General features: G+C 39.7%; 1 protein-coding gene across 1 annotated transcript in view; it reads right to left on the bottom strand.

The window, feature by feature from the left end:
* Positions 1 to 691: 691 nt before the first annotated feature.
* Positions 692 to 17986, bottom strand: part of R3hdm1 (R3H domain containing 1) — a 123466-nt gene continuing 106171 nt past the window's right edge. The window contains 7 exon segments of the mRNA XM_052201243.1: positions 692 to 2028; positions 2775 to 2859; positions 3258 to 3340; positions 6551 to 6695; positions 8937 to 9109; positions 10827 to 10930; positions 15664 to 15815. Coding sequence (XP_052057203.1) covers positions 1667 to 2028; positions 2775 to 2859; positions 3258 to 3340; positions 6551 to 6695; positions 8937 to 9109; positions 10827 to 10930; positions 15664 to 15815 — 1104 coding nt within the window. The 3' untranslated portion in view covers positions 692 to 1666.

Here is a 17986-nt window from a genome sequence, read left to right as displayed (position 1 = left end):
GAATCAGGACACCCATGGCTATACAGAGTAACCTTGTCTTGAAAAAACCAAAACCAAAGTCAAACCAAACCAAGCAATAAAGCAATCAAGCAGGCGGCTGCAGTATTTTATGCTGGTGAAGACTGATGGGTTGAATATGTGAGTAGGAGCCTTAGGTTTTCTTTCAGTGTTAGATCTCAAGGCTTCAAGAATCCCAGATATGGGGCCACTGTTGGTTAGCTGGGTTCTGGACCACGAAGACCATTTCCACAAAGACTTTCTTCTGAGCCTCTGCTGAGGACTGATGTTGACATTTTTCTGTTGCTGATGTTTTGTGAAGTAGTGTAGAATGTGCTGCCTTGACTTACTTACATCAAGTCTACAGTACTAATGGGCTTTTCTTCTGAGGTCTATTTCCTCTGGTCACAGGCCACAGGTTCCTCCATATTAGGATCAGGAAAACAAACTTTCCTTAGCCTGAAGGAGAGGTTAGATTCTATTCTATTGTCAGCTATGATACTAATTATTCTCTCTTACTACTTCTGGCATCATGGGAAAGCACACTGTGGTCACAGAAGAAGTCTGTGTGGTAAGATCTCTCCTACCTTTAATGGATTTTAGGGATTGATTTGCAACAAGTGCTTTCACCCAATAGGTGAAACAGTACCCTAAGGATGTTTCTAATTAAAAAAAAAAAGACAGAAAGTGGGTCTACATTTGTAAACATTTATTCTCTTGAACTGAAAAAGGCTTGCATCAGCACATTGTACAGCCTTGCAAAATTACACAGAAATTGAAAATAAGGTTCCTTGTTCATAAGTGCAATGAATCTTTGATGTCCAGTAATCCGCTGCAAACAATGAAAACAAAATTTAAACCACTTAAGGAGTTTTCAGCACTCGTCAAGTGCATTTCCTCAGGAGACAAAATTTCCAAAGAGGACAATGCTGATGAGTGGCATTTAGTTATTGGAAGGACACTTAAAAAAAAGTGGAATAATTTTCCTGCCTAGGATGATTCCTATTTCTTTTTAACCTAAGTGGTTTGATTAAGAGGCATTGAGAACATAATTTACCTTACACTTAACGGCCATACTACCTAAATGAAGAAGGAAGGACCCTGTCGGGGAGTACTGGATTTCCTGGAAAATTTTCTGTGTTTAGCAATTCAGTGGAGGAGTAATTGTTTATTTGTGGGTCTCCTTAGCACCCTCGGCACGCCCCCCAAAGGATAGTTTTGACATGGTTTTGACTTGGTTTTTCCACTCCTGCATTCTTTTTCTCCCAAAGTCTGAGTTGGTTCACACTGTGCTGGCTGCAAAAAGAAATACAGGTTGCAACTGGTTATAATCACTTTGAAGAATAATTTGCTGTACAATAGAGCTTTGGATCTGATACAAGAATTCAGAAATATAAAACAAAATAACTATAAAAGTTAGGAGGCATCTGAACAGCATTTCCTTAGAAAAAGCTGCTAACTCTGTCATTCCTGTGTGGATTCCTTAGTCACTGGGGTGAAATGGGTATCTTTCCCCTCTCTTTACTGGGTCCCTGGACTTTCTTCCAAAAGCTGTAACATATGGCCAAACATCCCAGGAGTCTTTATATTACATACGCTCCACTTAACAAGCCAATCAGATGGGAGAAGGCAGGGAATCATAGAGTGAGGGTCCAAGGTAGCGGCTGGTTTACTGAGAACTTGCCCTTTCCAAAATGTGGACGTCGTAGTGCTTCTTGCTCATCCTCAGCTTAAACTTGTTCACTGAATGGATCTGCTTCTTCAGTGCGCTCTGTGCAGCGGAGATAGAGGGGAACGTAGCTAGGACAGTGTACGTAGAGGCCAGGTCACTGGGTTTAGAGCGCTCAGGGTTGACAGTGTTATCCCCACTACCACAGCAGAGAGGATGACGGCGTAGCTGGGGCTGAGACTGGGGGTCCCGGAGCCATCGGATCTTGGCGCCAATTTTAAAGAGTTCCCCGAAAAGCTTCTCAGCTTCCATCCGAGTTATTCCGTCTGGTAGTTCCGTGATTTCTAAGACCTTGCCGACAACTAGCATAACAAAGGTGAGAGAGTTAATGCCCATTACAGGAGAAGTCGGACTAACTATTGCTTTCTCAGATGACACAGAAAACTCACATCACAATTACTCTTCTTTTGAGGTTGGTTTTTTATTTTTGTCTTTTTTTTTTTTTTTTTCAGAGACAGGGTTTCTCTGTGTAGCCCTAGCTGTCTTGGAACTCAGAAATCCGCCTGCCTCTGCTTCCCAAGTGCTGGGATCAAAGGTGCTTGCCACCACTGCCCAGCACAATTACTCTTTAAAATCATTCCAATTCAGCATTAAGTGCTAAGCTACTAATCTCAGTCTTTACTGTGTGGTCTAAGCAGTGGCTTTCTCTAGACCAGGCCATCTTGGGCAAAACTTTTCTGACTTTCCAATATGAACTAAAGATAACAGCACCCACTCTTACAACCCAAGGTTGCTTAGCAAAATTGAAGTATAAAAGCAAAACACCAAACCACAAAAAGATAACTTCCTTGCTATCTGTCTCCCACTGGGGAGTATAAGGCCTTTCTCTACCTGCTGTCAGGCGCATTTTTACTTTGTGACCCTCTTTATTGCTCTAAGAGCTACTGGCCAAGGCCTTATTATATGCACCCTCACATCATATCTAAGACACTGAAGGTAGAGACAGAGTAATTTCTAGGGACTTTTGTTTTTTAAGAACTCTAGAAGAATGGAGCCAATTTTTGTGGTGTGGTAGTATGAGTATTCAGACCTATATCTATGGATATACCTGCTTCTCCTGCTCCAAGGTCTGTGGATGCAGATTTCTTAGCTTGTCTACGTCCTCGGTTTCCATGCCTGGTGCCAGACTGACCCTATAAAAGCAGGAATAGTTGCAAACTAAGTGGTAATATTTGAAAATATAGCACATAAGCAAACTTTGGGTTTTGTACTTGAGCAGAAATTAAACAGGTGCCAGGCTGGATTCTGCTTTGTCATCCCGGACTTGGTAACTGACACTCATTAGGACATTCCCTGCAGACGGTCTTTCATAAGCCAAAGTGCTGTGCCTATGGCTACCCTCATTTTTTGGGTATCAGAAACAAAGTCGTCCGTACTACTCAGACGACTGGCTGCCACCTGTCCCTTGCTCTGCTCTGTGCCAGGCCAGTGCTAACAAGAATTAGCAGTTGGCTCCAGCACCTCTGATATTTTCAGAAAGAGTCAGGGTATTCAGCAACAAAGCCTGTGGAGTAGGAACTGCCTGTCATACCTGTTGATGTGGAATGTGTCCATGCAGAAGAGTAGGAGGGTTGTACTGGAGGGGCTGGCCAAGCAACGGATACCTGGCATCTCCTGAAAGCATTAAAAATACTTTTCATGGTTCCCTCTTCGTGGCTGTAATGTACTTACCAGAGTTTGCTAAGCTGTTCAGAAAGAAGATAAACATAGAAAACATGTTTGGTGGGAAACAAACAAGGTAATAATGTTTTAAAAACAGTTATTTGTGTGTTTGTATGTGTGTGTGCATGCACAATAGATTGTGGGTGTGAAAGCAGAGGAGGCCTGTGGACATTAGCTTTCTCCTTATTGTGGGGACTGAACTTCAGGTCATTAGAATGGGTAGCAGGTTCCTTTAACTTCTGAGCCATCTCAGCCAAAGACCTGGCTGTCTTCAAACTCACAGAGATCTGCCTGCCTCAGCCTTTCTAGTTAGTGCTAGAATTAAAGGTGTATGCTACCATCACCTGGCATCCATCCATCCATCCATTCTTAAATGGAAAAAGTTCCTTAAATTCTTCAAAGGGTCAGTGTCAACTTCTGAAAGGTGAAGAACTGTCAACAGGATTGTGAAAAAGGGTTGAATGGTAGGGACATAATAGGGGAAGAGAACCTATATTGTATTCTTATGTAGACCAAGCTTAAAGAACTCTGACTGCCTTTGCCTCCCAAGAGTTAAAATGGCCAAGTTAATTTTGGTTCTGTGTATGTCTCTCTGTGCAAAGGAGTGCAGGTTCCTGTGGTGGCTGGAAGGTGTTATATCCACTAAGCTGGAGTTATAGGCAGTTAGGAGCTGCCCAATATGGGTGCTAGGAACCAAATTCAGACCCTCAATTAGAGCTCCTATTAACTGAGTAGCCATCTCTTTAGCCCCATGTTTACTTAAAAACAAAGTCTATATATTTATTTATTATTTACAGCATGTATGGGCACAAATTTTCATAAAACATGTGTGGAGACCATAGGACAGTCTTCAGGAGTCTATCCTGGGAATCAAACTCAGATTGTCAAGCTTGGCAGCAAGTCAAGTGTCCTTATAAATGAAGCCATTTTGCCAGACCATAACTTAAGAGTTTTTAAAAGCTGGGCAGTGGTGGCGCATGTCTTTAATCCCAGTACTTGGGAGGCAGAGGCAAGTGGATTTCTAAGTTGAGGTCAGCCTGGTCTACAGAGTGAGTTCCAGGACAGCTAAGGCTACACAGAGAAACCCTGTCTCTGAAAAAAAAAAAAACAACAACAAAAAATTGAATTATGTGCATGTGAATGGGCATGTACACAATCAAGCAGGTGTGCCAAGAGGCCAGAGAAGTGCTGGATTCCCTTGCAAGTCAAATGATAGGCAGCTGTGAGTTTGGAACCATACTCCGATACTCTGCAAGAGCAGTCTGTGCTCTTAATCATTCAGCCATCTTCCCAGTCACTTTTCAGCCATGCCCATGTACGATTTGTTTTTTTGGCTGGGCGGTGATGGCACATACTTTTAATCCCAGCACTTAGGAGCCAGAGGCAGGCAAATCACTGAGTTCAAGGTTAGTCTGATCTAGAGAATGAGTTCTAGGACATTCAGAGCTACACAGAGAAACTCTGTCTTGAAAGAAAAAACAAAGATATTAATAAATAAATGAATATAAATAAATAAATAAATAAATAACAAAACTAGGGGTTGGCAGCGCAGGAAAGATGGATCAGAGGTAAGGAGCACTGGCTTTTCTTACAGAGGTTTCAATTCCCAGCACCCATACAACAGCTCAGAACTGTTGGTCAATTCAATCCAGGGGATGACACCCTCATATAGACATACATATGAAGGCAAAACACCAATGCACAATAAATAAAAAAATAAAACAAAACAACAACAACAAAAAAGAAAATAAACGGGTTGGAGAGATAACTCAGCAGTTAACACAACTGGCTGTTTTTTCCAGAGGGCCTGGGTTCAATTCCCAGCACCACATAGTAGTTCACACCGATCTGTAACTCCAGTTCTAAGGGATCTCACTCCCTCTTCTGGCCTTCACAGTCACCACAGACCGGTGTGGTACACAGCTATACATGTAGACAAAAGACACATATAAATGAAATAGTACTAAATATATATAAATAAATTTATAAGTTTTAAATACATGTAGAAAAATTTGAAGTAGATATATTAAATTCACACCATACTCATAAAATAATAAAAGATAAAATATTTTAGTTTTATAAAGGGGGAAAAATACAAGTCATCCTGGTAGTTTTATCACTTCTGATGTTTTGGTATGTGTATTTTAAGTCGTTGTTATACGATGCAAGTGTGCTCATTTTTGCTGTGTGTATACTGTATCACTCTTTTAAATGGACGTTTGAAGGGCTGTATGTGATGAACTCAGATAGTAGTGTGTGTATATGACAATGGCTACAGAGAGAGCAGAGCGCAGGCACCTGCACTCTTCAGAGTCACCCCGTGCCCTTGCCTTTTACTTCTACACCCCATCCCTAAGCACTTCCTGATTTCTAATGTACAGACTGGATTAACTCGCCATACATAAGCAAATTTCAATAAGACCATACAGCACACATTCCTAGGTGCCTGGATTCCTGTTTAAAACAAGTGTGTGTGTTCACTTAATACTAGGTACTCCATAAGACACATGGGATTTTTTATATGAATAATATATTCTGGGTGATATATAATTTAATCATGTCCAAGTTTCTGTAAATGTCCTTGATTAGGTCTGAAAATATAATTCATTTTCCTTCCAGCAAGGAGTGGAATGGCTAGGCTATGTGGCAAGAGATTAACAAGAAACCGAGAAACCTCTTCTACATTCTCCAAAGCGCCTTTATTCTTTTATATTCTTACCCCCAATGTATATTTATTTGCTTCTCTGAATCTTTAATTTTTGGTGCTGACAATCTTTTTGGTCATAGTTATTCCAGTGGGCATAAAATAGCAACTCATTCTTGTTCTTTTTTCTTTTTTTTCTTAAGATTCATTTCTTTATCATATACTGTCTGTAGACACACCCGAGGAAGGAATCACATCCCATTACAGATGGTTGTGAGCTACCATGTACTTGCTGTGAATTTAACTCAGGACATCCTAATTAAGCACTGGAACCAAGCCTGACAACATGAGTGTATGGCAGAAGGAGAAAACCAACTTCCGAGAGCTGTCCTCTGGCTCTCACATGTATGCACACATACAAACTAAATAAATGGATGCAGTTACATTGGAAGAGTGATGGGTGCCGTCAGGCTGGCTTACAGTTCTCTGAAGCTATGACTAGTTTCATGAACACTTACCCTGTCCAGGAACAAAAGGTCTAGCAAACTGGGACATGATGGAGAGTGGTGGTCCCGAGGGACGGATGGTCTTTAGGGTGGACAGCTGAGCTGGTGCAGGTGACTGCACTGGAGAAAGGATGGGGCTGCTGAGCTGAGGGTTGGGCTGCAATCACAGTAGAGGGGAAATGAAGTCACACTTGGGGCAGGCTGTTGGAAAATTTTCTTTTGGAAAAAACGTATTCACCGAATCATAAATTGATACTTGTTAAAAAGTTAAAGTCATTATGCACAATGAGCATGCACTCACACATCATTACTATAAAAAACAAGAATAGACTATATTTTTGATACCTGCTTTGTAACTTGGCAATAATGTTGCTGCTTTTACAAGAAGAATATATTATACCTATCTCATTCTTTTCTAAACCAAATGTTTATAAAATTTCATTCAAAATGATTTCATCCTTTGAAAATAGTCACAATAATGACTATATTTCCTAAATGGTGCTAATGTTTTCTTTTCTTTTTTGGCACTTACTGTATAGCCCTGCTAGCCTCAAATTCATGTATAAACCAGGCTGGCCTCAAACTCATTGCTGATGTTCCCAAATTTGCCTCTTTTGTGCTGTTTCCAGGCATGTACCACCACATTCAGGTTACACCTTCCTTATATTCATTTACTTTCTCTATTCCTGTATATATAGTTATGTGACTTCATGATATGAGAGTCTCTTGATAAATATGCCCTGGCGGTGGTGGTGCACGCCTTTAATCCCAGTACTTGGGAGGCAGAGGCAGACGGATTTCTGAGTTTGAGGATAGCCTGGTCTACAGAGTGAGTTTCAGGACAGCCAGGGCTACACAGAGAAACCCTGTTTCAAAAAAGCCAAAAACAACAACAACAAAGAAGTGTGGAAAAAAGGGTAAACTGTAGGACACACTGCCACATACACTTCTATAGTGGGAATTTTTTTTCCTATTGGAGGGGAGGTTACAAGGGCAGAGGGCAGGCAGGAAGAGATGAGGAAATAAGGGACTGGGATGCATGATATGAAACTCACAATGCAGCAATAAAAAGCTAAACAAATAATCAAGCAAAACACCAAATCTGAAATAGGCTGGAAAGATGGCTCAACAAGTAAGACTACTGTCAGCATTTCTAGAGGATCTGGATCTGACTTCCAGCACACACGTGATGATTCACAACTTTAGTTTTAGGTCATCTGACACCCTCTTCTGGTTTCCAAGGGTCTTAGGCATGCAGGTGCATGGACATAAATACACATAAAATAAACAGTTAAAAGATAAAAATGTTTTACAAAAAGGATAATTTCTCTTCAACAGCCTATTAATACCATGTAATTTGTTATTTTATACATCTATAAATAAACCTCCAGACCCAAAACTATTGATTAAATTTAGGTTTAAAAAAAAAGTTTTATTTTTTAATTTTTTTGTGACAAGGTCTCATCATGTACCTACCCCTGAGCTGGCCTGAAACTCTCTAGGTAGACTGGGCTGACCTTGAATTCAGTTGCCTGCCTGCCTAGGCCTACAGAGTGCTAGGATTAAAGGTGTGGACAACTGCTTGGCTAGGTTCAATTACTCTGTGTCATTCTCTGATAAAAGATGTTAGGTGAGCTTATCCTTCCTCACATACCACATTAAAAGGTAAAGGTAGCCGGGTGATGGTAGAGACAGGCGGATTTCTGAGTTCGAGGCCAGCCTGGTCTACAGAGTGAGTTCCAGGACAGCCAGGGCTACACAGAGAAACCCTGTCTAGAAAAACCAAAAAAAAAAAAAAAAAAGGTAAATGTTTGGTTGATCTGCCTTTCCTGATTGTGACAACTGATGACTAGGTTCAAAGTCACACACCTCACCTGTCTACTTTAAAGGCCCGTTAATACTTCTACCTAATGATTTTAGCATCCGCTGATAATTTTCACTTGTTTTTTGTTGACAAGGTCTCAACAAGAACAAGTAGACACAGTAAGGCACAGCTCACTATGTAGCTAGGGACGACTTAGTACTCCTTGTCTTCCTGGTGCCAACTCCTAAGTGTTGTGGTGATTTAAATAAGAAATGATCCCATAAACTCACATTGTAATGCTTGAAACCTAGTTGGTGGAACTATTTGGAAAAGATTAGAAGGTGTGGCCTTGCTAGAGGAGGTCTGTCACTGGAGGCAGGCTTTTATTATTTTTAGGATTTCAAATTCAATGTTAAGTCATGGTATGTGAGAAAATGTTGTTTCTAAACAGCAAACCAAGTTACAAATAGTGGTTTATACTTTTACTCTTAGGGAGGCAGAGGCAAGCAGATCAACATGATTTCCAGTCTAGCCAGGACTACACAGTGAGACCCCAACTCAAAAAACGAACAGGTAACAAACACACTATCTTACCTGGACAATGTTATCCATGTTGCTAAATTCCATACACTTCTGCCCCCTCTGATGGTCACAGTAGTATTTGTTCTGTTTCCACTGTGGGGGTGAGTGTGCCTGAGACTGGGGATTACTTGGTAGGTTGAGCTGCATCATCACCATTCCTCCACCAGGTGGCTGCTGGGGCATAGCTGGAAGTAAGGATAATTAGCACACTGAGACCAGTGCATTTTTTTTTTAAGCAACTAATCTTTATTTGGAACACTAGGAAAACAACATTAATTCCACATTTCAGAATTAGTTTTTATAACTATGTATGCAAATAAGATTTAAGCTCTAGTGAAACTGCTGCATACAAATGGTGTGTGTTTAAAAAGGCATTAAAACAAAACCTTTGGAGAAGATCATGGTGTTACAAACCTGGAGTCCCAGCACCGAGGACTCAAAGGCAGAACTCAAAGGCAGAAGAATCATGCCTGGGCTAACCTGGTCTATGTATCTATATAGTATAAACTTACTTCAAATACACAGAAGCCCAAAGCTTCAAGAAAACAAATAAACAACAACAAAACCTTTTTTTGCTTTGTTTTTTTTTTTTTTTTCCCCCTGAGACAGGGTTTCTCTGTGTAGCCCTGGCTGTCCTGGAACTCACTCTGTAGACCAGGCTGTCCTCGAACTCAAGAAATCCGCCTGCCTCTGCCTCCCAAGTGCTGGGATTAAAGGCGTGCGCCACCACCGCCCAGCTCAACAAAACCTTTAAAAAATCAAAAAGCCAAAACATAATAAAAAGCAGGAATCCTTTAGACCTAAAGCCTTGAATTTGTGGCCAGCCTCAGGCAGAGTGAGTTGTAGGCTAATTTGGCTACAAAGAGACACTCAGTCCAAACAGGGGTAAAAAGAAAAGAAAAAATTGTATATGAAGGAAGGTTCTGCATATCTGAGCACACATGCCCTTTCTAGCAGGGGAGGAGACAAGGTAGTACATTTTGAGTTCTCCATTTTTTTAAAAAATTTTTTTTAATGCTGTGTGTAAGGTATTGTCTGTGTGAATGTGTTATGTACCACATACAGGTAGTATCTGAAGATGACAGAAGACGAGAACAAAATCCTAACAATGGAGTTAGAGCCAGATGTTAGCTACTCTGTGGTGCTAGGAACAGAACCCAGGGTCATCTGGAAGAATAGTCAGTCCTCTTAACTGACAGTTTTTTAGTCAGAGAATGACACGAAGAAATTTCTGTTTCAGGACAATAATTTTGTACTAATTTTTGTGTTGAGGAAATAGATGAAACTGAGGAAAACATAAACAAAATACTTAAGAGATTTACTGCAAACATGAAAAGAACGCTAAAATCAGCACAGTGGGGGAAGGAAAGAAGCTTCTAGCTGTAATGAAATAGGGACTTTCTGAGTATTACGGGAGACACAGAAGAGTGATGAGTCTGAGACCTCTGCATTGGTCACTTGGTTGAAGCATGAGTCTGAGACCTCTGCATTGGTCACTTGGTTGAAGCTGTGGTATGGTAAGTAAAATTGGGAGGAAAATATTGAGTCTGACATGTGTTTGAACTTCTGGGTAGAGATGTCCAGTAGACAACTGGCTACGTGATTTTGTTACAGTAGGAGGAAGATACACTAGATGTTAGTAAAAAGGCAGCAGCTGAGGCCTTAGGCCTATTTGGTTACCCAGAAAAATCTAAAGAATCAAGAAAGCTTAGGAAAGGTTCCCCCGATATTACTAACCCCATAGAGAGGGGAGAACGAAGGCAGAAGAATGAACCTAGTATTAGAAAAGGAAAACAACAACCTGACTCAACACAGGACGCGGGCGAGACCCTGGAGTACATGTCACCACCCAGCCAGCTGAGAACCAGCCAGATGTCCTCTGCATCAGCCCTCTAGGCTTACCTGCACACTGGTGGCCTTGGAGCTGTTGAGAACTGCATGGTGATGTGGTTCGAGGAAATTGTACTTGTTCTGATCCTGGATGTTGTAAGTAACTGACTGCAGAGCTATAGGGTGAAAAAAACCAAACACAGAAAACAGCACAATAAGATACAAATGACTGAAGATCTTTGAAATAAACATTCCTCCAAGTTTATTTAAATGTAGGAAAAATGGGCTAGCAGGAGCTAAACCTAATTTATTTTCTGAATTGTGATCACTCAATAAAAAACACTTTATGTTCATTGTACTGATTAAGTCACTAAAAATATATCTCCTAATCTTAACACCGAAAATTTTACAAATTATTCTAACATTTCTTTGTTAGGAAAGGGAAGGGAGAAATTTAATTAAATTATAATCTCAAACAACAACCAAAAAAACCCAAAACCAGGATAAGCAATTTGATAATAATTAGACTCAGAAGAAAATGTAATTTCTTGAAAAATGTAGTAAGCCAGGCAGGGGTGGCACGTGCCTTTAACCCCAAAACTTGGGGAGCAGCAGCAGGCAGATCAAGGCCAGCCTGGTCTACAGAGTGAGTTCCAGGATAAACAGGGCTTCACAGGGAACCCTGTTTTGAAAAAAGCCTTTGCCCCCACCAAAAAAAAAAAAAAAAAAAAAAAAAAAAAAAAACCAACAAAACAAAACAAAAAAGTAGTAAGAATAAAGACAACAAATCTGACATATTCTAATAAAATAGAAGGTAAGTAGGTAAAAAAAAATGAATAAACAATAAAAATAAAAATAAAAAAAACCCAAACCCTAAGTTGTTGAGATACTTTGAATGGCATTTATAAACTATACAACTTTATTGTAAATCTTCAAACTTTTTCTTTTAGCAAGTTCTTTCAGGCTAATGATGTGAAGTTATAGAATAATGAACTCACAAATTGTTTGGGATCTAAATTTATATTAGCCTGAAGAGTCTCTATTTAGTCATCTTCTTATTGAGAACTTTAAGTATTACTTAATAACTTCAACCATTTCTTGGAACTGTCTCATATAATTGTATTAAAAACAATTTGAGCTGGGCGGTGGTGGTACACGCCTGTAATCTCAGCACTATGGAAGGCAGAGGCAGGCAGATTTCTGAGTTCGAGGCCACCCTGGTCTACAGAGTGAGCTCCAGGACAGCCAGGGCTATACAGAGAAACACTGTCTCGAAAAAAAACCCAACAAAACAAAACAAAACAAAACAAAAACCAAAAAAAACTCACTAGTTTGAACGTAACAACCAATCAAGTAGAAACTACAAAGATAAATGTCAGAAAACACAATAGATATGATAAGTCAAATCCAGAGACAGGCAATTCTTAGGACACATACAGAATTTACTAAGTATTTATGGGGTATACTCATCTTACTTAAGGAATTACAAATAATAATAATGAGCGGTATGAATGGCATAATGGGCACATGCATTTCAAAGAATTCTTTAGGGGTAAATACACTGAAGTGTTCAGGAGTAAATGGTACCTGGTACCTACAGGAGGCTGATGTGGAGAGCTGCCTCAGTGGGAAATCACTCACTGCTCCTGCACAGGACATGTTTGATTCCTAGTGTGGTGGCTCAACTGTATAAAACTCCAATCCCAGGGCATCCAATGCCCTCTTTTGACCTCCAAGGGTAACAGGCATGCAAGTGGTGCTTGCACACACATTCAGGCAAACATGCATACCCATAAAATAATAAATTAGTCTAAAAAGCAAAAAAAACTCTAGATGAGGAGGCAGAAGCAGAGGTTTAGATGAAAATACAATAGTTAATGTAAGTGTTAAGTGTGAATACACGAAGATTCTGTATGTATTTGTTTATATTTACATGTTTTAAAAGTGTCCAATGATAATAGCATGCAGCATTTTTTAAGAGCTTTGTGTTTAATTCTTGGCAACATACACATAGATTTATATGAAATTCAGGCTGATGATTCCTTAAAAATAACAATTATCTTTAATGCTTAAGTGGTAGTAAGCCAATAGTTCAAATAAGTGGAAAGAGAAAGGAATTAAAGTACCCTGAGCGCTTGAAAAAAATGGCTCACAAGATAAAAATGTTGTGTTTTCTCTTTCTCCCTCCCTCTCTCTCACACACACAAACACACTTTACTGTTAGTTATGCCCAGAACATATTACATGAATATGAGAACTATGGAAATAATGTAGCTTCAGCAACTATCTGGAGACTTTCAGGTTTCCTTGGCCCACAGAGTCCTTCAGCTGTTCTTCTTCACACACACATGGTCCACTCAGCATGAGGTCCCTTGATCGCGACACTAGTGTGCCCACATTATACCCTCCCATGTAAACAAACAAACAAACAAACAAACAAACAAACAAACAAACAAACAAACAAACAGGGTTCAATCTTTAAAGAGGAAATGAGATGTTCTGAAAAGACAAATTTGGCAATAAGAAGAATACTTTTTATTTAATGATTTGTAATCTTTTGGTACTTACTCTGATATTTGCTACAAAACCATATTGTGGTTGCCACTGTAGGTTAGAGTATACTAGTTTGCTCATGAAAAAATACTTGGGCTGGAGAGATGGCTCAATGGTTTTAAGAGCATTGACTGCTCTTTCAGAGGTCCTGAAAGAGTTCAATTCCCAGCAGCCACATGGTGGCTCACAACCATCTAATGGGATCCGATGCCCTCTTCTGGTGTGTCTGAAGATAGCTACAATGTATTCATATACATAAAATAAGAAAATCTTAAAAAAATTACTTATGGCAAAAACATTTAACATGAAACTCACCTTAACACGTATCTTACTTTTCCTTTTTTATTATTGTGTACCCGATTATTTCCTCATTCATTCATTCATTCATATTTGAGACAAGGTCTCACTCTGTAGCCCAAGCTGGCCTGGAACTATGTAGACTAGGCTGGCCTATTATTCAGAGCTCTACCGGCCTCTGCTTCCCCAGTGCTGGGATCAAAGACATGAGGCACCATGTTTGGCATCTTCTTGATCTCAATATGAAGCAAGCCCTGGCTGGTCTGGAACTGAGAGAAATGTGCCAGACTCTGCCTCTTGCCTATACAGTACCTAGATAAAAGGGTGTGTCTACACACTTTTCTTTTTGCAGTGATCAAACTCAGGGCACTGCAAAGTCTAACCATATCACTTCCCACTGAGTTTTATTCCTAACCTTAAAAAGGTTTTCTTTTTTTTTTTTTTTTATAAAAAGATTTATTTAGTTTTTTGTATGCGTATTTATTGTTTGCCTAAATGTATGTATATGCTGCACTGTATGTGTTCCTGGTTCTTGGGGAAGTCAGAATAGGACTTCAGATTTCCTGAAACTAGAGGTTCAGAAGGTTGTGAATCATGTTAGAGGTGATGGGAACTCAATCCAGGTCCTCCACAGGAGCAACTGAGGAGCGCCCCGACTCTAACAGTTATACAGATCTCAAGACTACATTCAGCTGGCATATCTGAGGAGTTATGCCTTACTATTTTTTACTAATTTTTTAAAGGCTAAATGTTTGAAACTAACTTTTGAATAGCAGCAAAAGTAAAACTGCACCAAACAACACAAATTAGACTGACATACTTTATTACTAACAATTGTATTAAGGATGCATGAGAAAAAGGGCACACATAGGAGTTACACATAGGACACACATGGGGGTTACTGGGGCTATTTCAGAGATATTAGGGCATACTTGGGATTAGAAGGGCACACTTGAGGGTAACCAGGGCACACTTGGGATGCCACTAGGACAAATATAGGGGTTACTAGGGTACACTTACAGGAAAAGGCTTAAAGTTGGCTTTCTTTATCATTATTTCATAAAGATTGTGTGATACAAAGCATTTTCAAAGGGTTCTAAAATAAAGGTTTCTATGTATATTTAGGCTGCCCTCTGTGATTATAGATATTAGGCTTTAGAATCTCAAGTTCTGAATGGAAAAACTGAAAGGTAAAATAGTAGAAAAATTCATTCAATCAAGTGTTTTAAAAAATCCTTTTAAGGACAAGCAAATTAGCATTAGTCAGTCAGGAAGGTCCCAAGAAGTGAGAAAAGCTCAGAGAGTAACCCCAGCATTGTAACCACAGAAAGACCACAAGGAAACAATATGCCAGGCCAGGCCTTTAATCCCAGCACTTGGGAGACAAAGGTAGATGGAGCTCTGATTTTGAGGCAAGTCTGATAGTGAGTTCCAGTGTGTAGGTATTTGCATGTGGGTAAGTACACATGAGTGCAATTACCTGTGGGGCCAGAGGCATCTGATCCCATGGAGTTGGGAGTTAGAGACTACTACTGTAAGCCACCCTTAAGCTATCTTTCCAGACAGTATTTTCAAAGATTTTAAATTCACATAAATCTCCATTTTCATTGTATAATAGCTTTACTTCACAGGCTGGGATGATAGCTTATGCAAATATTTAAAAACCAATAAAAAGGGGGCTTGAGGATGGCTCAGCAGGTAAGAGCACATCTGCTCTCGCAGAGCATCCACATGCAGTTCCCAGCACCTATGTGGAGGGTCACCACCATCTGTAACTTCAGTTCCAGGGGGATCGAATGCCCTCTCTTCTGTCCACCCTGGGTACTGCATGCACGCGGTGCACTTACATACATGCAGAAACACAGACATAAAATAGAAAGAAATAAATTTAAAACAACTATTAAATAGTTAGCATCATACTTTTTCTTTTTATAAGAGAAAATGAATTTTAGTAATTCGGCTAAATGTAGCCCTTTGGTCAACTTTCAGTGGAGGAGCACACCATGTGCCTGGTGAACAGTGGGAAGCCAGGAGAAATAGGCTTTGTAGTAACACTCACCTTAAATTACTTTGTTGGCCAGGTGGAATGACACTGTAGTAGACTGGCATTCCTGTTGTGGGCAGAGATCCTTGATTAGACTGATTAGGGAACACAACAGGCTGTTGGTAAGTCTGATGGGCAATTCCTTGAGAACCTTGAGGCAGTGAAACCTAAAATTTGAAAGACAATTTAAATAAAAAAAAGAATATTCTACGCCTTGCAGATTTTCATTCCAAGATCCTATAAATGTGTAAAGCATTACTAGTTAAAACAAGCTCACCACAGCATCACCACAATGGTCTATATGACCTTGGGGCAGCTTCTAACTTTGACTGACTTATGAATCATAAAATAGGTTAAGTGCATTCAATTTTGAAAGATGATTTATCCTTGAAAAAAAAAGTTATTTTAAAAAAGAAGCCCAAGCAAAACGATGATCCTATGACAAGGAAGAGCCATCTACTTTCCCTCAGGCAAAGCTGACAAGGGCTTAGGGAGGGTATCAACGATGCACAGTAGGTCACACCAAGAGCTGTGGAGCTTCAGTTGTCCAGATGAGGCACCATCTCCTCACTTAACTAGCTATGGAACACTGGGCAAATGATTTAATGGCTCTGAGGTAGCTCAGTTCTATATCAGAAAAGCTGGAGATGTCTCTAGCATAGGCAAGGACAAACTGATCTGATTTGAGATAGAACATCTAAAGCATTTAGCTCAACAAGCACCTGAAAGTGAATTTCCAATTCTCCATGAGAGACTGGATGGTCTTGGAAGACCTTAACACTATCTACTTTAGCTCTCTGGTTTCAAATTCAGAAACTACAAGGCACAATAAGGAGTCCTGATTTATAGTGCTCTATTGTGTTTTTATTAAATGTAACTAACACATAACTTATGATGGTAATGATGTCACAAGTGATGGCCACAGAAAAGGATAAAACTACTGAGCACTTACTGCTAGGTTCCAAATGCTCTGTGTATCACCTCATTAAAACATCCCAACAACCCAAGAAAGTACTTTCATAAATTTTTGGGAATTTTTGTTCTGTTTCTGTTTTCTGTTGCTGTTTAGGTCTTATTTGAGACAGGGACTTGCTATTCTAACTGACCTTAAATTTGTGTTGTAAACCAGGCTGGCCTGAAACTGGCCGTAGTCCTCCTGGGTCTGCCTCTAAAATACTGGTATTATAGGTGTGTGCAACTGTGACTGGCAGCATTCCTGTTTTATAGATAAGATGACTGGAGTTAAGTAATTCCTCTAAAGGTGTATTACATATGTAAAATAGGTATTTAAGCCTAGGAGCAAGCCACAACACAGCATTCCTCCATGATTTCTACTTTAAGTTTCTACCCTGTTAGAGTTCTTTCTCTGATACATGGCTTGTAAGCTGTAAGATGAAACAAACCCTCTGCTCCCCAAGTTGCTTTGGTCCTGGTGTCTATTGTTGCAACAGAAAGCCAACTAGTCACTCTCTAAAGAAGAAGGAAAAGCACATTCCTGAAAATTATGTCATATCACAATAAAGATATCTGTTTATTTGGAGAATAGTGAACCTTCTAGAACTATAAATCAGACTCTATGACATTAGCTTTATTTATTTATTTATTTATTTATTTATTTATTTATTTATTTATTTATTTGAGACAAAGTCTCACTGTATTAGCCCTGGCAGACTTGGAACTCATTATGTAGAGCAGGCTGGCTTTCTTTCTATAAATCAGACTCTATGACATTAGCTTTATTTATTTATTTATTTATTTATTTATTTATTTATTTATTTATTTATTTATTTATTTGAGACAAAGTCTCACTGTATTAGCCCTGGCAGACTTGGAACTCATTATGTAGAGCAGGCTGGCTTTCTTTCTCCCCCTCCCCTCCAGACAGGGTTTCTCTGTGTAGTCCTGGCTGTCCTGGAACTCAGAAATCCACCTGACTCTGCCTCCCAAGTGCTAGGATTAAAGACATAAGCCACCACCACCCAGCTGCAGGCTGGCTTTCAATTCACAGATATCCTTACCATCCAAGCGATGGGATTAAATGTGTGTACCACCATGCCTAGTCTTTGATGGCTTTCTTTGGTTTGAGTTTGAGCCAGCATCTTACAATAGCTTTGGCAGTCCTTAAAGTCACTACGTAGACCAGGCTGGCCTTGAACTCATAGAGATCTGCTTGACACTGCTTTTTGAATAGTAAGAGGAAAAGAATGCACCACCATGACTAGACTAACCCTTCATGGCACTTTAAATATATGATAATAACATTTTGGAGACTGAAGTAAATGGTAGACTTGTCTGGGAAATGGCACGTACATACAAATGCTACAAATATGGACTGATG

The sequence above is a fragment of the Apodemus sylvaticus genome, chromosome 12, assembly GCF_947179515.1.
Source record: "Apodemus sylvaticus chromosome 12, mApoSyl1.1, whole genome shotgun sequence".
In the NCBI taxonomy this organism is placed as follows: domain Eukaryota; kingdom Metazoa; phylum Chordata; class Mammalia; order Rodentia; family Muridae; genus Apodemus; species Apodemus sylvaticus.
The sequence above is the reverse complement of the archived record's forward strand: the minus strand, read 5'-3'. Positions and strand labels throughout refer to the sequence as shown.